At 37.0% G+C, this 24,777-nt stretch overlaps 1 protein-coding gene across 15 annotated transcripts; it reads right to left on the bottom strand.

Moving 5' to 3' along the window:
• Positions 1-254: 254 nt before the first annotated feature.
• On the bottom strand, positions 255-24,486 carry LOC104612629 (ubiquinone biosynthesis protein (Protein of unknown function, DUF547)). 15 transcript variants are annotated; one of them, XM_088893552.1, is made up of 14 exons: positions 23,638-24,484; positions 23,432-23,540; positions 21,459-21,553; positions 21,210-21,318; positions 20,312-20,401; positions 19,400-19,513; positions 18,331-18,516; positions 17,868-18,005; positions 16,180-16,676; positions 15,380-15,479; positions 15,167-15,226; positions 10,519-10,611; positions 10,301-10,420; positions 255-1,042 (listed from the first exon to the last, which is right to left on the bottom strand). In XM_088893552.1, exons 3-14 carry the CDS (start codon positions 21,527-21,529, stop codon positions 737-739), a joined length of 1,884 nt encoding a protein of 627 aa, XP_088749678.1. In that variant the 5' UTR covers positions 21,530-21,553; positions 23,432-23,540; positions 23,638-24,484; the 3' UTR covers positions 255-736. The 15 variants fall into 15 exon arrangements, with proteins under 15 accessions (XP_088749678.1, XP_010278424.1, XP_088749681.1 ...); XM_010280122.3 differs by adding an exon at positions 23,143-23,200 and having other exon boundaries at positions 23,432-24,483; XM_088893555.1 differs by having other exon boundaries at positions 21,210-21,315; positions 23,432-24,486.
• Between the last annotated feature and the right edge of the window lie 291 nt (positions 24,487-24,777).

Here is a 24,777-nt window from a genome sequence, read left to right as displayed (position 1 = left end):
CACTGTGACGTATGGCTAAGCAAGCATGAAAAGCAGGTTTTGCCTCGTTCATTTTCATTAATCTAGATAAGTGCACTTATCCAACACGCCTGAGTAAACAAGCTTTCCGCATTGATAATGCTATACATTTACATAGGTAGAGCCGTAGAGGGAGTAGAGTGTTTACCGACACCGTGAACCGAGCGGGTGAGTATTTTTACCCTCAAGAGCGTGGGATCTCTAGTATAGCGGAAACCACCCAGCAACCAGCATGGAAGAAAATCAATTAAACTGTACAGCATATCTACTTTTGTCTCACTGACCAACAATCAGATCATATTACAACTTTCACATTTGATACAATTTTGGAAGCATATTATTTGGTTTTTTTTCTATAGCAACTTACACTGTTTGATGGCATGTCAATGTCTACATCTGCTCATCAGTCAAAATTTACAATTTTCCCGGGAATGCAACAAAAAGGTCTTCAAGCCGAAGACCCAACCGGCACCAGCTATAAGGTGAAGAATATAGCATCACCTGCCATGGCAGCACGAAACATTTTCCCTATTGGTTAATGTCTGGCCAGATATCAGTGGGCACCGTGAGCTTAGAACATGAGCAGAGATGCCGAAAACACAACCGCCCAAGTTGATTATCATATTGCCGAAGCATAAGTTGTGAAGGTTGACTGAGACCCAATTTCAAGAATTGTCACTTGGACACAAGAATGTGAAGTTGGAGGATCATAATAAGATTAATCAGGTAGAAACAGGTACCGAAAGCGAGAATCAAAGGGCAGGATGCCACAATTACGGGAGCCAAGGAAGCTCTGCCGCCTATGTGACATGCATTGTTCCACAAAAGCAGCCTGGTTTGGTGGAAGGTAGCGACATATCCAGACGGCTAAATTGGAATCATCAACAAAGCCCCTGGCAAAGCAGTGCAGCATCTTTGGAACCAGGAGCTTCCCTTTACTACTCACCCCTACCGACGCTCGAATGAAATCACGCTGAGCTTCTTTTAGCTCCTCTTTGACATTCTTGGCAGTATATATTCTTACCTGCATTGCCAATCATGTTTCATTTAAGATAAAAAACAGGAACTGAATTTTTACTGTAGAAATTAGGTCATAGTTGCCCACAGGCATGTTCATGGGCTGGGCTCAGGCAGAGCTTTTGCCAAATTTAAATGGGCCGGCCTTTAAGGCCAAACCTGAACAACCGTAAAATGTTCATAGGTCGAACCTGAAGCCCATCCCAGCCCATGAACAGGTCTACTTGTCAAGACAATGCCTGGGCAAATGGGGTTCCTTGTACCACACTTCGGTGTTTTCATAGGGGAAAGGTTTAAATTTTCATCACATACCAAGGTGTATATCAGGTGTGTTGTATCATACCGGGCCCGCCCCAATATGCAAAATATTAAATATTTTAAAATTTTAATATAACTAAGGGGTAGGCCTTGTTTAGACCAGCCCCTGTAGAATTTTGGAAAAGAAAAAAACAAAGCTAAAATAAAGGGAGTGTGGTCAAACCCCAATATGCACATCTGGCATATCAGGGTGTATCTTCAGAAAGTCTATTAGCTCATTGCTTAGAGTATTGTGTCATTAACTGAACGCTGTGACCTTGTATATTCAAGTCTTACATCAGCTAAACTAAACACTTAAAGCATCAGAGGTACAACCAACAATATGTTAAATTACATATTCAACATCAAATTCAAGCTATGTTCGTTGAGAAATAGCAGCAGGCATAGGATAACCCCACAATAGCCCTTACCTGTGAACCTCATCAGGGGGAATGCCTTATAAAACACAATGTAAAGGGCATCTTAAAAAAACAACTTGGAGAGACAAAATGTTTTTGGACAAACTACGAAGTCAATGGTATATACATTGCTATAGGGCTTCAAGTATAGCATTCATGTATTCTTCACAAGACCCATTTCATTATATCTCAATTTCCATGAGCAAAAACAAAGAATCATCCTTCTCTATGGCAAGTTGGGGGCTTTACCCCTTCACTTTTTCCTTCTTTTAAATCCTCCATAATCATTATTTTATCAAAAGCAGAAAGAATGATTTCAACAAGGAAAAAAAAGAGTACAAAATTTAAGACCATATCCGGTCTACCCCTCCCAAGACTGGGCTGGGAGCCTGAAACAAACATTGGGCAATGGGCTTTCTTCAAAAGAGAGTACAAACAGTACAAGAAAAGCAGTTTCTATACTACTAGCAGACAGCATCTGCAACAAGCCATATCCCATATATACAGTTTACCTACCCCCAGGGGCTTCCTAATTCATCACCTTTTTATAGAAAGAGACAGCAATTGAGATCAGTGACCCATGAATCCAACTGAATGAAGAATTCTTCCAAGATCTCAAGAAGTTTGTCTCTCTAATGGCATGGAGATGCAGCCATGGTTCAAAGTATCAATATGCAGAAACTGTGGATCGGGTGTTTCAAACTAAAAAAAATACTTGGATTGACAGAAAAAAAAATCAGAGTTCAAGAATTGAATCAGGACATCTTCAGGAGGGGTATTTATTAATCTGTAAAAGTGTCCAGATGTCCTCACTCCTATTTATTGTATCGTCACCCAAAGAAATGACACGATAAGCTATCGGGTGTATCATATCAATACTTCGAACCTTGGATGCTGCCAATGACTAGAGAGTTCCACAGAAATTCATTCTTCATTAAAATCTTAAAATGAAAGGATTACAACTAGTTGATGGAGAAAGAAGAACTTCATCTCTAATTTGGAAGTTGATGGAGCAGTGTTGTCACACCCGACAGAAATTGAAGAGGCTCAAGTAAACCACTTCAAATCTATTTTTAGGAGGCCTATGAATGAGAGAGTGTGGTTGGAGGAATTGGATTGGCCGACTCTAAGTGCAGAAAAGAGATAGTGGTTAGAAAAAAATTTTGATATGGAGGAGATAAAGGAAGTAGTATTCTCAATGGATAGGACAAAAGCTCCTGGTCCAGATGGTTTCACAATGGCCTTCTACCAGGACTGCTGGGATATTTTGGAGAATGATCTTAGATCAGTTTTTGAAGAGTTCCACAGAAGGGGAGTAATAAATCCGGGCTTGAACTCAACTTTCATTGCTTTGGTCCCAAAGAAGAAAGATGCATCACAACCAAAGGATTTTAGACCTATCAGTCCGGTGACTAGCTTGTACAAAATCATTGCAAAGGTGCTGTCTCTCAGGATAAAGAAGGTGTTTCCCTCTATTATTGCACCCAACCAAGGTGTTTTGTGGAGGGAAGACAGATCACCAATCAGATTCTCATTGCAAATGAGAGCTTGGAGAGCTTTAGGAAATCAAAGAAGAATGGAGTGGTTTGCAAATTGGATTTGCAGAAGGCTTATGACTTGGTTGATTGGTCTTTCTTGATGGAGGTGTTGAGGAGTTTTGGTTTTGAAGACAGGTGGTGTAAGTGGATTTGGGGTAGTGTTAGGACCTGTCATTATTCTATCCTGGTGAACGGGACTGTGGTTGACTTCTTTCCTGTGTTGAGAGGTCTAAGACAAGGAGATCCTCTTTCCCCTTTTCTTTACACCCTGATTGTTGATGTGCTTGGGACATTGATCCATAGAGCAGACTCGAGGAATTTGATAAGAGGGTGGAGAGTAGGAAGGGAGGAGGTTCCCTTAACACTTCTACAGTTTGCAGATGATACTATCATGTTCTGTGAAGGAGGGAACTTCAATTGGATCCAGAATCTAAAGTTGACAATACAACTCTTTGCAGATATCTAACCCCAAGGTGAACTTTGATAAGAGTTGTGTAGCAGGAGTGAATGAGAATGAAAGGGACCTAAGGGGATTTGCAGGTGAGCTAGGTTGTGCAATTTCGTACTAGCCCCTGACATACTTGGGCTTCCCTTTAGGAGATAATCCTAAGAGTGTTAGCTTTTGGACTCCGGTAATGGAGAGGTTTGAGAAGAGGCTGGCAGCCTGGAAGAGAAATTATCTTTCTTTAGGTGGGAGAGTCACTCTCATAAGGTCTACCCTAGCTAACCTTCCTTTCTAATATCTGTCGGTGTTTAAAGGTTGCCAATCTTTTGGAAAATTTAACAAGAAACTTTCTGTGGGAGCTTGGAGAGGAGAAGAGAGATCGCAGGGTGAGTTGGGAAGTGGTCACTAGGTGTAAAAAACTAGGAGGTCTTGGGATCGGTTATTTCAAGAAAAGGAATATGGCTCTGTGGGGAAATGGTTGTGGAGGTTTTCATTGGAAAGGGATAAATTGTGAACTAAGATTGTGGCTAGCATACATGGGCTGGAAGACAATGGTTGAGATCCTAGAATCTTCTTCCGAAGGACCAGTTTCCTTCCTTGTATGCTCTATCAAACATGAAAAATGAATCCACATCTTCTTTCTTGGTCCCTTCAGCCTCCACTTCTGGCTTTCGGTGGAACCTAGGCTTGCGTAGGGCAATTAGGGATACAGACATGGATAGCTTGGTAACTTTGCTAGCCTCCCTTGAGATTGTCTTCCTAAACCCTACTAAGGAAGACACCAGATTTTTTACCCCTTCTAGCTCTAGTACCCTTTCTTGTGCTTCATTCTTTGAAACCTTAACTCAACCTCCCATCCCCTTTGGGTTGTCCTTTCCAACTAAGGAAATTTGGAGCAGGCATATTCCTCCTCAGGTTGGTTTTTTGTTGGGAAATTTTCCTGGAAAGAATCAACACTTTAGACTTCAGAGAAAGAGACCCAACTATTGTCTACTTCATAATAGATGTGCTCTTTGTAAAACTTATGGGGAATCTAGCTACCACCTCATGGTCTCTTGTAAGGCTGCTAAAACTGTACGGGAATGAGTTTTCTCCCACTTCGGAGACTGTCCAAGGTTTCTTTCTCCTTCTTTTTTCAATTGGCCTAAGAAACGAGGGAAGACTATGTGGAAGTGTATTAGGCCAGCGGTATGCTGGTCATTGTGGGAAGAAAGAAACTCATGTATTTTTTCCAACAAGGAAAGAACATTGGAAGAATTGTTAGATCGAATCCTTTTAAGGGTTGTCCACTGGCTAAAATCTTTGGAGTTATTTTCAGATTTTCCTATGGATAACTTGCTAAGAAACTTGAAAGAGATTGCTTCCATCGCTAGATGCAAGAGGACACTTTGTCCGTTTTGGTCCCCTCCCCCCTCGGGCTTTATAAAGCTGAATTTTGATGGCAGCAGTGTAAGGAATCCAAGGCCCTCTGGGATTTGAAGAGTTTTCAGGAATGAGGAAGGGATTGTTATTGCTTTATTCTCTGGCCCTATTGGAGAAAGTGACTCTATTAGGGCTGAGATCCTTGCAGTGCTTGAAGGAATTCGAAGAGCAAAGGAATTAAATACCAGCCGTTTGATCCTAGAAGGTGATTCGAAGGTAGTGGTTAGTTGGTTGAAGACAGAGGATAGTGGTTTGTGGAACTTTAACAATGAAAAAAAAAACTGCTCTTATGGGTGGGTAGGGACATTGAGATTCAGTACAGCTGGGTGAAGAAGAGTGCCAACTCATTTGCGGATGGGTTGGCCAAGCAAGGAGTGAATAGGGAGTCTGTATTTTGGGCTAGTTTTTAATCTTTTCTCTCTGTACTCCCTTTGTTTTCTGTTTTTGCGGAGCTAAGATATTTTATCTCCCCTCTTGTATCCATATTCCCTCTTTTCTTTTAATTTAATGAAGCTGGTGTTATTGATCAAAAAAAAAAAAGGATTACAACTAGTTGTGAAAATCTGGTAAAGCCCATTAGAAAACAGACCCACCTAAACTGTATTACAATTGAGTCCAATACATACGCTATCTTTGAACCCCTTGCTTAGCTAAGTCATCTGCCAAACTGTTAGTAGATCTCTTAACCCGTTTTACTTGAATATCATGTCTCTTGACAGCCATTTGAAGCACCTGATTTCATATATAAACTGCCAAATCACCAAATCACCTTTCTTCAACCACCCCACTACTAGCTTTGAAACACCTTCAACGATCAATCTATCAACTCCCAATCCTTTAGCTATCTTTACCCCAAAAACTGCTGCTAAAAATTCAGCTCTTAATCACCTTGCTCAATTAGGCCCAAGCAAGTACAAAGCACATATAATGTCACTCTCATCCCTTACCACCCCTATGACTCATGAGGGACCCGGATTGCCCACATACTGCCATCAGTTTAATGTCATCCAACTACCCATTGGGGAGTGACCACAACTCTAGGGTTTTTTTTGTTCCCTAGATGTGAAGCCAACTATTGCCCCCCCAATTCCTGAAGAAATCTTCCACCTTAAAGTATGAAAAGAGTTTCAAGGTTATCCAATGTGCCAATCTTAGGGTTATGAGTTTTATCATTGTCTCCTTACTCCACTCCTCCCTGAAAATTCTTGCTTCTTTCTTCTCACACTGTCCAAATCATTGCTGCCTTTGTGCATTCCACAAAATCCTTCCCCTTCTTTTTGTACTTCTCAAAACAGTATAGTTTAACAACAGATTTTTGGCTCTGACAACCCCTATACTTTATGAAAAGGCCACTTTCGCCCTTTAATAATCCAAGTGGCCAATTTAGACCTCAGACTAAGTTGAAAAGGCCACCGTTAGCCCAAAAAGTTAGTGACACCATTCACAATCCATTAAATAATAAATAAAATAATAGGAAATGCTGATATTGTACTATTAAACTCAAAAAACTGAAAAATTGCAAGTGGGTCCCACTGAGTAAAATAAAAACTATTTAATGTATAACCAATAAATGTTGAAAATAATATATAAGTGGGTCCCACTTGAAAATATAGTGGGTCCTACTTGAACTTTTCAGTTTCAGATGGCACAGTCTTGCCAGGATAGGATGTCGTGCAAAGAAGGATCTTGGAAAGATCTTTTGCAGGTATTTTTTTTACTCTGGTTTCTTATCGTTGTTCTTGGATTTACTCTAAATTATGATTTTGTTTCTATTCAAGGCATTGATGGTTCTCTTTCCGTCTCCTTCTAGATTAACTCTGTCGTCTTAGCGCTTTGAATCCTATGCTCTGATTAACTTTCTTCCCTGTTTTCATGCTTCTTAAATTACTTTTTTAATTTCCTTTCCGGGGTGGCAAAATTAAATGCCGAAATCTTGGAGACTATTTCGAATTTCTTTAAACTAATTATCAGAAAAGGCATTTTTTCTTCATTTGTTCTGTTTTGGCCATGGGGTGATTTGGTTCCTATTTGTATGAACAGTGAACACAAATTTCTTGAATTTTTGTCGAGAACAAGTTTTTGGGGAATGATGTAGACAATTTTCTTTTTATCAAAACAATAAGGAAATTGAGCATGCAGAATTGTTTGATAACATTACATAAATACCATGACACAAGTAATGGGTATTTCTTGGGTCATATTCATCTCTAGGATTCTCTTCCTGGATCGCGGCAGCTCTGCAAAGGTTGTAACAATCAATGCCCACACAACTAAGGATCTCCGTTCTGGCCATTGTTATCTAGACGTCAAGTTGGTTGCTCGGAACGGCCTTTTTTTCTCGTTTTCCTTGGAAAACTTGTTTGATATTTTCACGGGCTTATTTTATTTTCCAGTCTTTCTACTTTTCTCTTTTTCAATGTTGAGGGCTTCGTTGTCTATATTAATAGGACAACAGAGTTCACACGGAAATTATATGATGCCTCCACCAACGTGGTGCTTGGAAGAGACATTTTATGGCTTTGCCTCAAGCCCAGCTTCGATGCTGCATTCGCGATGGGTGTTAACCACCACTACTGAGAGTTGCAAAAGCAGTGGTAGGTGGAAAGGAGGGAGAATACAAGGGAGGGAAAAAGCACTAACCTTTGGGGGAATAGGGAAACATCAAATTTCTTTTACGAGGAGGGGGAAGAGGAAATTGCTACAAGGTATTAAGAGACCAAACACGATTATCTCCCCCCTCCTCTTCAAAGACTACAGAACCAAAAATGCTCATCAAACTAGACAAACAAGATTTTTAACTTTCTAAGATTCTTAGTGAAGCCCAAGTTCCAATTCGACTCTAAAGGTGAAGGATGAAAATTTACAAAAATTGGAAATAGGTCTTTCTTTGAGATTGGAAAAAACAAACAAAAAGCGAAAAAAACATCTTTAAAAGGGGATTCCCCTATCCAAACATCTTCCCAAAACCTTATCTTTTGACCAGAAGCCAAATTATACCTCACTTGATTAAGGAAGAAGTGAAGGATACTTGTATAGTGCAGCAAGAGTAGCTTTATGCATACCACCAGCATCCCATCCATTTCTTGAAGGCCTATGAATACTAGCCACAACTTTTCATTTTCCACAAGAAAACACCAAATCCACTTGCTCAAAAGAGCCAAGTTTCTCATACTCACATTGCCAATTCCTAACCTCCTGCTTTCCTTTTAATCACCTTTTCGCACATCACTAAATGATCTTTTTTTCCTCCCCACGACTCCCATAGAAAGTCCTTCATGACCTTTTCAATCCCTTTCACAACTACCCAAGGCATTCTGAAGACTAACATGAAATAGACTAGGAGGTTAGCTAAAGTGGATTTAAGCAAAGTAATTCTCCCACCCAAAGAGATAAAGTCCTTTTTTTCCATATTGCTGGCCTCCTCTCAATTCTTGCCACCACTGGATTCAAAAACCTAGCCAATACAAAGAGGTAACCCTAAATATCTTAGCTCCCCATTCTCACACCCCAAAGTCTCCACCATAGCACTCAAATCCTCTTCTTCCAGACTGATACCTACCACCACACTCTTGTTCCAGTTTATGCTTAGGTTGGACATTCTCTCAAAGAAACTAACCACCAACTTTTAAGTTTTCAACCCCATCCCTTTTTTTCTTTTCGTAATGTCAACCCCATCTCTATTCTCCCCATCACAAAAGATCAAGATTTTTTTTTTTGAAAAAGGTAAGGTAAAATATCAATATATCATCTACAAAAATGTAGGTGAGTTACAAATAGTCTACATCTTCGTACTGACCAGCTTTGACAACTACAGGCTATCAATTCTTGATATCAACCTGCAAAGAACTTCAGCTACCAATGTAAAATGAAAGGGTGAGATCATATCACCTTGTCTAAGGTGGTAGGCCTCCAATCCCCCCAAAGAAACCTACCACCGACTCATTAACAATGACTAAGAAATGACTTGTTTGCAAGAAACCTCTAATCCACTTGCACCACAACTCACCAAATCCATAACTCCTCAAGATGTTAATTAGGAACTCCGAATCTGCTAGAACATAGGCTTTCTCCAAGCCCAACTTGATTGCTAGTCCCTTTTTCCTTAAACTTTGTTGAGCATCTACACATTCATTCATTAAAATCTGGTCTACAATCTGCCTATCTTGAATAAAAGCCTCTTGAGATTGGGAAATTAAAGAGAGCACATTTTTGATACTTAGGGACAACACCTTAGCAATTAACTTGTAAATGCTAGTCAATAAATTGATTGGCCTTAAATCTTTCGGGTGGCAACCATCACTTCTCTTTGCTACCAAAGCAATAAAGGTTGAGTCCATTCCCAGACTAATAATTCCCCTTCTATGAAATTCCTTTAACACGTTAGCCAAACCCACCTTCATTATGTCCCAAAATTCCTACTAAAAGGTCATTGTAAACTCATCAGGCCCAAAAGCCTTAAATCTGTACATCGCAAACACTGCTTCCTTAATTTCTTCCTCCTCAAACCTTCTTACCAAAAACTCCAATTAATGACCTCCCAACACATCCTAGTCAAGCCCTTTAAATGGCCATCTTTCTTTAAGTGGCCTTCCGTAAATTGAATCTATTCCAATCCTTATTTTTTTCCTTCAACCTTTGTAGCTTCTTCAGGAATCTTTGATCTTCTTGCTTTGGAGATTGGAAATGGGGACCCCACCATTATCTCACCTTTTATTTGAACTCCAAATAAGTAAGCCACATATTTTTAAATTTGAAAGGGGTAGTGCTCCGCTAGAATGAACAAATAGGTCAGTGACCAGTTATTTTTATACAAGGCAATTTCTAATTTAATAATTATGTATTTTCTTCTTCAGACATTGTTCCATTAAATCATTCATTTTGTGGGTTTATAATATTTTAATATACCATTCATCTTTTAGTATTTTCTTGTTTGTTAGAAGATCATTCATGTTCTAGATTGCATTATGTATTTAGGCACCTAGTGACCTAAATGAGAAGCTGCTACCTTGTCACCCAGCCTCAACTTGATGCCTTGACAACTACCACCTGTCCTGGCTGGCTAGGTTAAGTTCAAAAGTGAGAGATCTGTGCTTTACAAACTATATTGTGTAATAGTAAAAATGGCTGCTTGTAGAAAGAATTACCGCAGGTGAAGAGTACATCCCACAGCTTAGAGCAAATGCAACAAGGGGTTCAAACGTCTCAATTGAGAATTTCCGTTGCTCTTCTGATACCTTCAGTTTGTGAAGGGCAAGAAGTAATGCCTGTGACAACAAAACAAGCCTGAGATCAATCATCAACATCAAGAAAAAAATATAACAGAAAAATAAGTCAAACAGTGCCAGATAAAATGATTGCATACAGTTTGAGGCCTGTGAACTGGTGGCTTCATCTTCAAAATAACATACTCAATAGCAGCAGCACTAAAAGAATGTCCTCCTACTGTGTATGCAGCCTGAAAAGAACAGGTGACACCACGTTAGTTCATATGCTATGTCTTGTAAAATTCAAAATGAATAAGAAGTTATCCTTCTGCCAAACATTAACCAAACAGCCCATAGATATAACCCTTGACTCAACCAAGAACAAGAGAGTAAAAATTGTAAATTATTTCCATTCAATTGTTCAAAAATGTAAGTATAGCATCTTCACCCATGAAAAAACTATAAAAAAAAAGAAAGAAAAAAATAGAAGACTGACATTAGCATACAGAACAAAAATTCTTGTAGCCAAGTATTGATTATGACTGTCACCATAGGTCCTCAATGGTATCATTCCGTTCCACCCCTGCCCCATGCCCATGCTTTCAAATACTGATATAATATACCCTTTATTGAGAATATAGTGTCAATATTTTGAATCCTTCTTTGATTGATAACTTTTTTTTATCAATAACAATGGATTTCAATGATTAAAGAAACAGGATTACAAGGGAGAGATAACCACTCTTATTTCCCCAACAAAGAGATAAGACAAAACCAGTGTTTTAAAAGCGCAAGGCGCAAAAAAGGCGCAGGGGTCAATTTGCGCCCGAGGCACAAGGCACAAGGCGAGGTGCGTGCCTTTTTGAAGAAAGGCACAAAAATACAAAAAAAAAAACTAAAAAAATCAAAAAAAATGTCAGAAAATTCAAAAAATATTAAACATAAAATTAATAAAAAATATAAACATAAATTTAAAAAAAAAAATGTTTTAAAAAACCTATCATCTAAAATTAAAATACATAAACATAAGATGTAAAGCATATTCAGATGAGAATTTAAAAATAAAATCAAACATATAAAACATTTTCAAGCATGTAAAACCTCTTAGTGGGGAATTGTATGATGTATACTTAGTTCTTTAATCAATAAAATTATCATTTTCATTATCTATCAAAAAAACCTCTATTCTCTTTTTTCATTCAATTGCATTACTTCAAGTAGCTAATGTAATGTAAAACATATTACATTCCTGATTCTACGAGCCGCCTTTGTGCCACGCCCCTCAAAGCAAGCCCAAACAAGTCCACGTTAGGTCTTAAATTCTTAGTTTTCACACAAAAAAATAATGATTTTATAATTTTAATTGCTTTTTAAGAAGACATTTTATTAGGATGAATGAATGAACAACATAGACATTTTACCAAATAGGCCAACATAGACATTTTAAACCTTGTTCAAGAATTGGGGATGTATTTAGGAACACAGGAGCAATTTTGGCAATGTACCCTGGACCTACTGACCAAAGAAACATAGTCAAGGCTAATCTCACATAGTTCTCCAAGGATTAAAAGTTGGGAAGGAGCTCAACTAAAACAATTTAGTAGTGGAAGGGGAATCAAAGGTAGTTATTGTAATCTATGATCAATCACAAGAGACCAGGACCAAGGTTGTATAAGAAACATCTAAAGAGATGATTGTAATCTATGATCAATGCAAAGAATTAAGACACATATACATGTTTGACAAGAGGATTCCATCACCTTCACTTAATTATCAGCAATATCTCTATGGGGATCTATGGTTGGTGGGTTTTTAAGTAATTAAGGTGGAATAGACCATAGGAGGTTTCATATCAAAACATTTCATGTTATGCAATCTTTTACTTTCCCTAAGCTAAAACAAGCAAATGTGTTTAAACTTAAAAGGCAGCCAATGATGATTTGATGGTTTGTCAGGTTTAAGACCTATCAGGAAAGGGAAACTTCGTAGTTGTTAACATGAAGAACACAAATATTATAAAAAATGGCACTAAAAGTGCTAATCTGAAATCCATCAAGATTAACAATATTATAAGTTGAAGCAGAAATTTACTTCAGTTGAGATATCCCATTTCTAAATCCTAGTTAATTACCTATCCACTATTCAAAGTTCCTTCAGAACTTTTTTCGATTGTTAATAGATAACTTTATTATGGTAAAAGAATTGGATATATTTACAAGATTAACCATGTTCCAAGCAGCCCATAAGTTAAAAAGAATGCCATGTTTTTTTTCTAATTAGGCTGGCACATGCCCCACCCCTTGCCTTGACAGTTAATCCCCTCTAACAAAGTACACCAGTACACTTGATCATAAAAAGTACACCAATACATCTGTGTCCTATTCACCCCTTTACTGGTCATGGCATCAGCCAGCCAATTTGCTTATCTGTTAGAAAACAGTTGCAAGGCCAGCTACATAGGGATATCCGAATCTAATCCGATCCAATTCAAATTCTAAAAATTTTAATAAATTATTAAAAGATAAAGAAAAACATAACAGTTTATATAAAGAAAAAAAATATAAGTATTTTTTCAACTATTTTCATTATATATATATACATGTCTTTTTATAAAACATTTACAAAAATGCAATATAAACATATTTATAAATAAATATGCTAACAAATATATTAGTATATACATGCCTCTTTATATAAGTAAATATGTTTATAGATATATACATATAAATAGGTCAGATCGGATAGGAGTGATCCGAATCCGATCCAATTTTCAATTGGATCCTATCATCCGATCCGACAAAAATAGGACCAGAATTGGGTTAGATCAGGTCATGATCCGATCCATTTGCACCCTTACAGCTACATTGCATGGAGCAAAATATACCTATGGGTTGATCAATGAACCCACTCTAAAATTATACATGTATGTATGCATATATGTATGTATGTATATGCACAAACATGTATGAAATATGTATGTATATATGTAAATACATATCTATAAATATATGTATGAATGTTTATAGTCGGGCTGGGTTCAAGCCACCTAAGGGCGAGGCCCCATCCCAATACAAAAAATAATAAAGCTCGAATTCTTGGGCCCAAGCCTAGACCCAAGGATCGAAAATCCAAGCCAAGCCTGTGTAAAATTTTGAGCTGGGTCAATCGGGCTCGGGTTGGGCCCACCCAATTTGCACCCGTAGAATTCACCAATACTAGAAGCAAAAATTAAAATATCAATACGTATGATAACCAAAGTTGGGTATCGATGTGTATCGATATGACTCAATGATATAAAAGGTGCACCTCAGGCGTGCCTAGGCACATAGGCGAAGTGCATTTTAGGGTATGCGCCTCGCCCAGGTCCTAGGTGCACACCTGTGCGCCTTAGCTTAGGCATGTGCCTTTTTAAAATTTTGTGCTTTTTGCTTTTTTTGAGCCTAATGGCTTGGCCCCCCGACCACGCCCCTTGAGGCAAGCCCGAATAAGTCTATGTTAGAGTCTAAAATTCTTATTTCTCACATAAAAAAATTATGATTTTATAACTTTCATTGCCTTCGAGAACCCCCTATTTGCTAATGTTGTTCATTCATTCATTGCAATAAAATATCTTCTTAAAAGGCAATGAAAGTTATAAAATCATAACTTTTTATGTGAGAAATAAGAATTTCAAACCCTAACATAGACTTGTTTGGGCTTGCCTTGAGGGGCATAGTACAAAGGTGACTCATAGAATCAAGAATGCAATATGTTTTACATCACATTAGCTACTTGAAGCAATGCAATTAAGGAAAAAAAAAAGTGATTGTGGGTTTTACATGCTTGAAAATGCTATATATGTTTGCTTTTATTTTGAAATTTTCATTTGAATATGCTTTACATGTTATGTTTATGTATTTTAATTTTAGATAATAGGTTTTTTAAAACATTTATTTTAAAATTTAAGTTTATATTTTTTATTAACATTATGTTTAATATTTTTTGCACTTTTTATAATTTTTTGGCATTTTCTAAATTTTCCGACTTTTTTTTATTTTTTAGCTTTTTTTGTAGTTATGTGCATGGTTTTCAAAACCAGACCGAACCGAAAAACTGGGAACCGTTCAGGTAACCGGTTCCGTTTTACCCCAAAACCGTTATTTCACCAAAAAACGTTGAATTGGTCAACAAACTGCTAACTCGAAAGTTCAAACCGTCCAACGATTTTGGTCGTTTCCTTTAATTTTTTTTATTTTTTTGTCAGAACGGGTCGTCCGTTCAGTTCGAACGGTCAAACCGTTCGACCCGGGAACGGGACCCCTAACCTGTTCGTTGTCCGATTCGGTTTTAAAAACCTTGGTTTTGGGCCTTGCTAAAAAGGCATGCGCCTCACCTTACGCCTCAGACGAAATTGGCCCTTGCGTTTTTTTTGTGCCTTGTGCTTTTAGAACACTGATATGACTGGACCTGTTCATGGGCAGGCTTTGGGCCCAACATTAGATTGTTTTGGCCCGGGCCTTAAGTCGAGCCCATTCAAATTTGAGCAAAACCAAGTCCGAGCCAGCATATGAACTTTAGATATGACCAATACTCAGCTTTCTTATTTTTTATTTTTTTATTTTATAATCATTAAGGGATTAGGAAAGATACCTAAGACCTTTCAAATATTTAAAAAAGAACTTTGTATTGATGTATCTGTGTGTATCTAGATGCACCGATATGGCATATGGTAACAATATTTTAATCCTTGACTAGAAGTATCCCTAAGAAAGAATAACTCTACAGAAAAAGAGCAAGTGTAAATGTGTAATATGATAGAATCCAAACCTTTTGCGTCAATGAAAATAGCTTCAAGTCACTTCTAGGAACTCCATAAGCCAAGTAAGCCTGTCAAGCAATTACAAACATTTGAGATCAAAAAGTACAATTTTAAACATTCTCCCCATAGAATTATCTCATATTCATAGGCTGAACTTCTAGATTTCAAAACCTCATCTTGTACATTGGTCCAAAGTCTATACATAATAAGACACAACATACATGCATGATCAGTGCATTATATAAGTTGATCCAGAAAGCCAGCTTCTCGTCGCAGCTCAAGTGGATAGGATTCACTTTGGCCAGTTGCTCAACAAGTGATCTGCTCTCCAAACAGAAAACAATAATAATAACATTAACCAGCTCCAACAATTACAACAATCAAAGAATCAGTAAGAAACAAAGTTTCAAAAAAAAAAAGTCTAATAAGTATGACATACTTTACAGAAATATATAAAAGATTTTTTAAAAATATATAAATACGGAAGTAAAGTGCATAACACGAGCAAATAATCGCATAAACCAAAACTGCACAATTGTATTATTCAAGTTATAATATATATATATATATGGAAAGCAATGCATCATGTTAGTTTTACGAATAGAAAAGCAAACTGCAAGTTTTAGGTTCAATAAATAAGGTTATGAATAAACCAATGGAACTTCACTAGCTTGGCATTGGCCATCTGTTACCTCTTCTTTTTAATCAACAAATAGAAGTTTAGCATCCTCCAACAAAACAGAAAAGAAAAAGAAAGGAGAGGAAGCACATAATTTGAATACAATGTGTAGAATGTAAGAAAAAAAACATATATTTAATAATCCCATAATCTGGGGTTCTTTCTAGGGTTTGGGTTGGGTTGAGGGGGAGCAAAGAAGGGGAGAGGTACAACCACTTAGAGTTTGAAAGTGGAAAAAAAAATACAAAGAAGACAAACATTAAAACCACCTAATCCCAATGGCAGGACCCTCAAAATTACGAATTCCTTATAGGGCAGTCTAACCAGCCATAGAGTAAGTACCTGAATCTCCGCAATGCCCCAGCAGCATATTCCAGTTGCTTCTTACCAACTGACATCCAAGATACCTCAACAGCTAACCCATAGTTTCCAATGTCTGCCCAACTTAATTTTCCACGTACTCTATAGGGATCGCATACATTCTCTGTGGCCAAGACATCACCATCACTCTGCAGATCAACTTGTGGACTTTGAACAAATGATGACATTGTTGAACGTTCGGAAAATGACCATAATGATGAATTGGAAAAATGTCCATGTGGAGATAAAGGAGAGCATTGGCCCTCTAATGTAGATGGTTTGGATGATACAGTGGAAGAATCCGCAAGAGAGATGAAAATATTTTTCATACACCGAACCATCTCCTCTGACAACTGATTAGGGTGATTCCATAAGCCCTTAATTGGTACATCTTTTGTAAGCTTCCCAACAACTTCAGGATGAAGCATTTGTGTGGATGTTTTGTTATCTTGAAGGAGCATGCCAGAGTCTACAGCATTCTGATTATAGATATCAATTGTTAGCCAATTCAGAAAACCTTTAAGAAAAGGCTTCTTAATAGGTCCTTCACAATGATGTATAGCATACAATGAATAAGCAAGATAGTTTTAAATCATCAGATATCCAAAATGATGCATAGTAGTGCAGGCATAAATATAGAGAGTAAGGACAAAAAACTTGACATTGTACTAAGGAGATTTTTGTTGGTAACATCCACATGCATCAGTGGGGTCCAATAAAGGTCTCAGCACCCCAAGCAGAAACCCAATAATGCCCTGCAGCTTGATAAATTTGTCAATTATCAGTTATATTGGATTATTTGACTTTCTTTTATTCTAGGTATGTTTTAGTGTATGGCACCCAGATACCTTGTACCACAGTTGTCAAGGCACTAAGGTAACACAAGGTAACAGGGGAGTGTCTTGTTCAGTATCAACTCATTGTGTAACTTCTGCTCATGTTCAGTATCAACCATTGTGTTTGGGGTTAGCGAATAGAAAATCTGCTCAGGCTACCACTTGTGGTGGTTCCATTTTACATAGTGAACTTGAAGCCTGGGATGTGAAGAATACCACAAAGAAATTATCAAATTTAACACAACATCTGTGAATGCTATAATTGAATTATTGCAATCACCAACCCAATCAATGAGAAGAAAGCACTAGAACATGATTTCCAAGAAAATGCTTTAGGTATGGAACCATGGTCCGAAGTATCAATACTCTAGATATGCAAATGTTGTGCATCTAGAGCTTTTAACCATTGATACTATTTTTTTTATTATTCTTCAGTTTGACAAATTCACCTGTATATTGGGACACAAGTATGCATATCTAGACAGATATTAATGTTTAAACTTATTAAATAGTTATTAACTTCCATTATTTAACATTCTGGTGACCCTAAAAGAGATATGTATCATGAGATACATATCAATACTTTGAACCTTGTACAGAACTCCATGTATATTTCATTTATATAAAAGTGGTGAAAGGAAAAAAGTTTATGCAACTATACAGAGTTATCACATTCTTAAATTACTCATTGGAATTAACTGGAAAAATGGAAGTAAGCCCTGAATCAATAATATTTGCAATGTTTTGTCCTGGAGTTTTTTTATCATCTACAGAAATAAAAATGATAGCTATATCCATGAAGACCAAAGGAAAAGGAAAGAGAAAGCAATATACCACTGATGCCAAGCACATGTCAAAGGATCTGCAACTAGCTTCTGATGTTTGATCTCCTCGATCCTGGCATGAGAGTTCTTCAGTGCTTACATGCCGTTCAGATGTCAAATGCTTATTACAGCTGAAAGATGATGAACACTAGAACATAGAACAAAAAAACAATTTTACTGGAAGAAATAGAACAAGTGACAGAAAGTAAAAAATACCATTGTATACAAAATATCAAAAGTAAACACACGAGCGGTAAGACAAGATGCTATTTTAAGAATTAGTTGTTTGTTCTATACCGGGGATATACATAAAACCAACATACACATAAATACATAAAGAAGCATGACAGCTTCAAATTGAAAGATGTACATAGGCATGAATAATATAAAAAAAAATATCAAAATGCTAAGACAAGTACTATATTATAGTCATGAACTGGTAAGACGTAACAGTCCAAGGAAAGATTATGCACCTGTGCTTTCATACTTTCAGGGGAACAATGAAATAGCGACTGAGAAGGTGAATGTTTCAAATGATACTCTGCAAGTCTCCGTTCATTTCTTTCTTGACTAAGTTGGAACTGCAAAGAGACCATCTCTTGCTCCAGTTTGGAAACAGAATCCTCCAATGTGGCAATATTGGACAAGAGTTCCTGGGCCTGTGCATGGTGCAATGCAACTTATAAGTGAAACCAATATATCAGATGTTAGTGCTACTGTGATAAAATGTATGGTTGTCAAAGTCAAGGTATAAGTCATGCATTACACTGATGGGTAGAAAAAAAAATGGCATGCATAATAAATTTATGATGACCATTTAAAGTATAAAACTTCAAAGACTAAAGAGGTTATCAGAATATTTGAATACATATAAACATTGGTGCCTTTGGAAAAGAAAATTCTGTTGTTAGAACCAATGTGCGATGGAGAGTACAACACAAGTATTTCAATCTAGGATAACAAAAAGGTTGGTTAAAAACCGAACATTTCAATTGAGAAAATTCCGACTTGGAAAACATTGAAGAAGCAACTGGAAGAGATTCTAGGCATAACTTCTTTATAAGACATTATTCTTTTTCCTTAGGCTCAGTTTGGAAAGAGTACAAATGCAAATCTGTACGGTGTAAATACATGCAAAATATAAGGTTTTGCACTTTACATATTTGTATTTGTACTTCTTCCAAACTTAGGGTCAGTTTGGAAAGAGGACAAATACAAATATGTACAGTGAAAACCTTGTATTTGCACTCTTACCAAACTGAGCCTTAACAACAATCATGCAAGAAAAACCAAGTGAATTCACAAGTACAACATAATTTTTTATCAAAAACACAATAACATGAATTTTTATTAAAGAAAACAATTGAGAACTTAAAAAAAGGAAGATAATAATCAAAACAGAGCATAAGAGACCAAAATTAAATACAATAAGGACCCAAGCAAAAGCCTCCTGTCCAAGGCAGTCAAACTAGAAAAGTAGTAAACAGGATACGGAAAACCAAACCCAGAACCAGAAAATGAAATTGAAAGGACCAGACATACATATTGTGGGATGCACGAGGGACTAGATAATGATGCAGTAGTATGCTCAACAGCATTTTCCAGGACTGCACGCAGTTCCATCTCTTCTTGCAACTGTTTTTGCAATCTCTCAACCTAGAACAAAATATTTTTATCAGGGTATATCATAGAAACCAACAAATACAGGTACCTTCGAATAACCTTTCAAACACTATTGACATGCAAAGCTTGGAAGCTTTTTTAAAGTGAAAGCTAAAAGGTTGTATGAATTGATCAAAAGCTCCACCAAATCAGATTAGATCATAACAAAATGCATACCTACCATCCCTGCTACACTTCAAACGTGAAATAACATTCCTACTAAACATAATAAACTTTATCATGAAAATGATTTCCTCTAGCTCCTATTCTTTCAGTGTAGAAGGAACAGAATTTTTTCAGTCCATAAATCTTCAGTTATATTTCTGCCTCTTTTACAGCAAAGGTTTTTCCATCTGCTCCTTTTACATGGAAACAAATGCACTAATACAGCCTATATGCCAAACAATTTCAACTTACCCAACAATACCGGCAAAAACTAAATTCCCGTCAAAGCAAGAGTAAAGTAGACTTCATGAAATTAATATTTGTTTACATATGTTTATTCTTAGAATGTATAACTATAAATGATCTTCTCCAACCACCCTAATCACACTTAGAGGTCACAACTGAAAGTTCTATCTCAAATATTACTAATAAATATCTGCAAACTAGAATTTGAAAACGACAAACATGAACATGATAATAAATGTAAACAAAGATGTAAAAGGTATTTTCTTTTTCCCCTTTTTGGAAAGTTGGTGCTGTCTTTGTTGACTTCCAGTTCATGGAACTTGAATCTGTTTAACATAAACAGAGTAATAAAAACAACATAAACAAACTGCTGACACTTACATCCTGTTCAAGCTTCAATTTGTAAGGATAGGAACTATCACTTTTACTGCACGGACTAAAGTTTGCAGCATCTTCACTAGAATTGCTTGCCTAAAGAAGAGAAGGATTAAAAATAAATCATAAACCATAGAAAACAAGGCAAGCTTCGCATTAAAAGACTAAACTTCTAACATCCAATTACAATCATGTAATTAAGTTTAACTTAAACTGTTAACTGAAGGTAAGGATGGAAGGATTAGCTGAAACAAGAAAGAGGTAAGCGTGTGTAGTTCATACCATGCCCAGAAAAAAAATAAATTATTGTTCTGATTGTGAAGGCATATAAAAATATTAGTCCACTTCATTCACTAACAGCAAATGAGATAGCAGCGCCACAATACGACCAGCTCCAGTAATAATTTTGTTATGGTTAAGATTCCAAAGTGAATCAAAACTAAGAAAAGTTGTCACCTCTCCAACATGTTGAAGAGTTAATGATATGTCCAGATAATACTACCAGAGATATCACATCAGTAATTCATAATATAACTACATTCTAAATTTTAAAATGTTACCACCATACCACTCTATGTCAGAGCCAATAATTGAACAAGTATATAATCTTGTAATAACAAATAATTATGTTACTTATTTTGATAATCTTATGGAAAATAAATTGCATTTAAATCATTTAAGGTGCCAATGTAAAGTATGGACAGAAGAACAACAATGCATTCATAAACCAACATATTATCTTCTCCAATATATTGCTCCTTGTTTATATGAAATTATTTAACATAAAGATTTCTCAAAAATATGAACCAACTACTTCAATCTTTAGTGAAATCCCATATCCAACCAAGTTCTTGCCATATCCAGGTATATTTCCAACTAGAGCAACAAGCCAACAAATACTAACCTCTAACATGGGAGAGCTGCAGCTCCTAAATTCGTTCACAATGTCCAATCGATTTTCTGAACCACGACCTCTCATGACAGTCTGTGAACATTTGGCGAGGGGATCACTTCTGATGAAAACAGCAAATAAGCATCAAATAGAATTCCCTGAATCCTGACCTATTTGTAGCATTTCCTAATAAAAGTCCACAAAAATCACCAGAAAGCAAGGGAGAAATTACAAAAACAACAGCAAGAATAAACCACTTACAGGCTTAAGGTTAATTGTGCAACCGATGAGTACATCTTGTAACCATGGGGTGTTACTTTTACACTGAGCATCAAAAAAATGTTGGGATAGTTTATCTGTTTCCATAAATCATAAAGACATAAGCTTGACTTCGAAGTAATGTATACAATGAAGCATAATCAGAGAGAAGCAGCAAGTGTAGAGAAATGCATAAATTTCTGAGGATCGAATGAAATTCTCCATAAAACCAATGAACCTGCAAGACGTCTGCAAGCATCTAGGATTGTAATCTGATGTTCTTAAACTGAAAATTAAAGCAAAAAAAAATTAAAAATATTTTACACGTTTATTTTTGAAAAACTAAGGATGAAACTGGCGCTGGGAAATCTAGGAGAAGTTGAAAAGCAAGAGCATAGAAGTATGAATAGTTAGCGAAGTCACTGTGATTCATGTGAGCTAGTAAATGCCAAACAAACCCACGAATGAACAGTTGGTACAAGTCATTTTCAACGCAACCAACCAAGGTTCACAAGCAGCAAAACCCATTAAGTCAAAAAGGAAAGGAAAATGGAAAAGAAAAAATATATATATAATCCCTCAATCAATTGCAACCTTTATCAAGCTTAATGCCAAAACTAGGAGAAATTCCCAATGCATCCAAAAAAATATTTTTTTATAAAAAGAGGATAAATAAAAAGGGTTGTATATTCTTCGAGATCCTGACCTTCTGCCCTGGTTACCCTAAAAACATAACTGAGAATGAACGCAAATCTCATCTGGTTATCAAATAAAAATGGTTCAATCTCAGCTCACCCAGTCAAGAAATAAACTAAAATAAATGAGCATGAACAATACACACAAATACATATAGCCCTTCCTAGGAATCAAAATCTCATCGCGGAATATAATTACAACCAATATAGCCCTTCATAGAAGACGAATTTTTGTTTCTAACCTTTATGAATATATAATCACAACCAATATCATACCTTAAAAAAGTTGAAAGGTTGGGGTATAATAAAAGCAATAGGATCCTTCTATAACCACATTGACCCATAAGAAAGCAGAAAAGAAGCCCTAAACAAGACAAGCTCCGAGTAACCCACTTCAGGGAAAAAAGAGAAAAGAAAAGAAAAGAGAGGCTAAAGTTGTTATGACTTATGAGGGCTTAAAAAGCTGGGTAAACAGGTGCTTAAAAAAGCACTTGTTTGAAAACTTCCAAGGCTTTAGTACACAATAAACCCCATTTCTCATAAATAAAAGGGTCTGAAAAAGGGACTCAAAATCGGGAAGACAGATGTAGTGGACCTACCATGTCCATGGACAACGCATCAAACCAAAACCCAACTAAATGAAACACCAACCCTTTTCTTTTGCAGTAAAACCAATTACAGTGGCAGGATCTAACTTTTTTCTTTTTTACTTAAACGAAGAAAAGAAGGAAAAAATAGAAACTTTTACTATTTCGTTTTGATTGATCTAATCTAATCCTTGAAAGTAATAATGATACAATCATAGCTCTGCAATGAAAAAGCTTCTTTTGATTTTTTTTCTCCCTCTATCGGATAAAAACGCTTTGTACTTGAAGCAAGAAAAGAACCAGGAATCATTCGGTAATACGGGTAACAATTGAAGGGAAAAGAATCCAACCTGAAATACAAAAAAGGGGGAGGTGGGGGAGAGAGAGAGAGAGAGATGCTCTTGCCTTAACACATATCCAACTCTATTTCTGAGAGAGATCAAAGAGTTAATCCACTGAAATGCTGATATTCCACCGCCCGTCAGAACCCAAAACCAGTGAAAAGGTTAAAAAAAACAAAAGTAGGGAGAAAAGAGCACTGAATGAAATCAACTGCGAAGGTCGAGAGCTCCTAGCCTCCTTCCCAAGTGAAAAGTGAAACGGATCGAGCAGAAAATGAAAAGGGGAAAGACGGAAAGGAAATAAATCACCGTGACAAGGAAAAAATTAATAAAATATGGTTTAAACTTTTAACCTTTATTTATTAGTAATAAACGTCAACGGAACGGAGGAGGAGTTGGAGTCCTGGAGAGTGGTCGAGTGGAGAGAGGCCACCACGTCATCGTCATTCATCCATCGATTCTCTGTATGCATATATAAAGCCACAAGCTGTCAAGTCCGCAAGAGTTCAAATTTTAAACCCAGAAAGCAGGCTCTCTGAATTCAAATCTGCATTTATACTTTTTTTAATCGTTTGAACTTTGAACAAGGAACATGCAGTACAGAAATGGCCAGCCAAGCCAAGACCCAGAGAAAGACAGAGCTCTAGACTGCGATGATACCCACAATGCAACACCACAGAAATTTCAAATACATTAGGGATATGATAAAAACAAAAGGAATCTGACACTACTTCCAAGTCTCAAGTTTCAAAGGAGAGGGGAGAGAGAGGGGGGGGGAACATAAAGAAAGAAAATTTTCTGTCTTTATGTTGACAGAGTTTAGTGACAAAAGGATGCTTTTTTCAAATGGCGACACTGGAAAAAATCCGTATTTCCTGAAATCGTTAGAACTCGAGAAGCAGATGAGGCGGTGGATGTTCAGAAAACTATGGCGCCTCTTTTGTCTGCAAATGCGCGGACCACTCGGAATTTGAAAACGAGGGCTAGAGTCTGGAGTCTGCGGTCACCCTCCTTCTCGTTTCTCTGCTCCCGCCCCCCAGTCCGGCAGTCCCCACACTCGTCGCTCACGGACTTTCATTTTGGATTTCTCTCTCTCTCTTTGTAATTGTTTTTTTGAATCCTCACTGCAACTTGGATTTGGATTTGTATGGATGATGAGGATGGATCAACTGAATTCATTATTCATGTATGGCATTATGAATACACAAAGCCCACTTGACTTGGGAGTCGGTAGAAGGGAAGAACTGCAGAGGCACTCAAAATTCAAATAAACAAATCTTCGAGTCAACGTAGATTCTAATCCGACGATAGATAGGAGAAGTTTCTCCTCGAGTAAAGTTGGATAGAAATTCTCTTGACCCCTGATATTTGACGGAATGGAGATGGAATGCGTTATACACTTATACCCGCAAGAGACGACCGAGGAAGAAGAAGAATGAGGCAGCGAGAGGCGAGAGCGACTCAAGACTGCAGAAATCAGAATAATGATCAATAATCAATGACAATGTAGAGTAGAGTCCATTTCATTCCATTTGGCAAAGTATCAAGTACACACGTCAAAGAATTATGTTTGGCAATTAGCATGGACGAAGAAGAAAACCTGGAAACACCACGTCACCACCAACTACGCTCCAGCCAGCCTCCACCTTCGAGAATCGAGAGAGAAGAGCCATTATGAGCTCACATCGTCTGTCCCCAC

The sequence above is a fragment of the Nelumbo nucifera genome, chromosome 8 (genome assembly GCF_055504915.1).
Source record: "Nelumbo nucifera cultivar China Antique chromosome 8, China Antique-T2T, whole genome shotgun sequence".
Taxonomy (NCBI): Eukaryota; Viridiplantae; Streptophyta; class Magnoliopsida; order Proteales; family Nelumbonaceae; genus Nelumbo; species Nelumbo nucifera.
Note: the sequence above shows the minus strand (reverse complement) of the source record. Positions and strands in the feature narration are given on the sequence as shown.

Excerpts from the sequence above, each read along its gene's own strand:
- LOC104612629 (XM_088893551.1), bottom strand. The coding sequence starts at position 22,213 with ATGAGATTTGCGTTCATTCTCAGTTATGTTTTTAGGGTAACCAGGGCA. Across the intron at positions 19,514-20,311 it reads AATTGAAGCTTGAACAGGAT|GTTGAGAGATTGCAAAAACA; the intron begins GTAAGTGTCAGC and ends ATTTTGTTCTAG. Across the intron at positions 10,421-10,518 it reads CAGTTCACAGGCCTCAAACT|GCATTACTTCTTGCCCTTCA; the intron begins GTATGCAATCAT and ends TTGTTGTCACAG.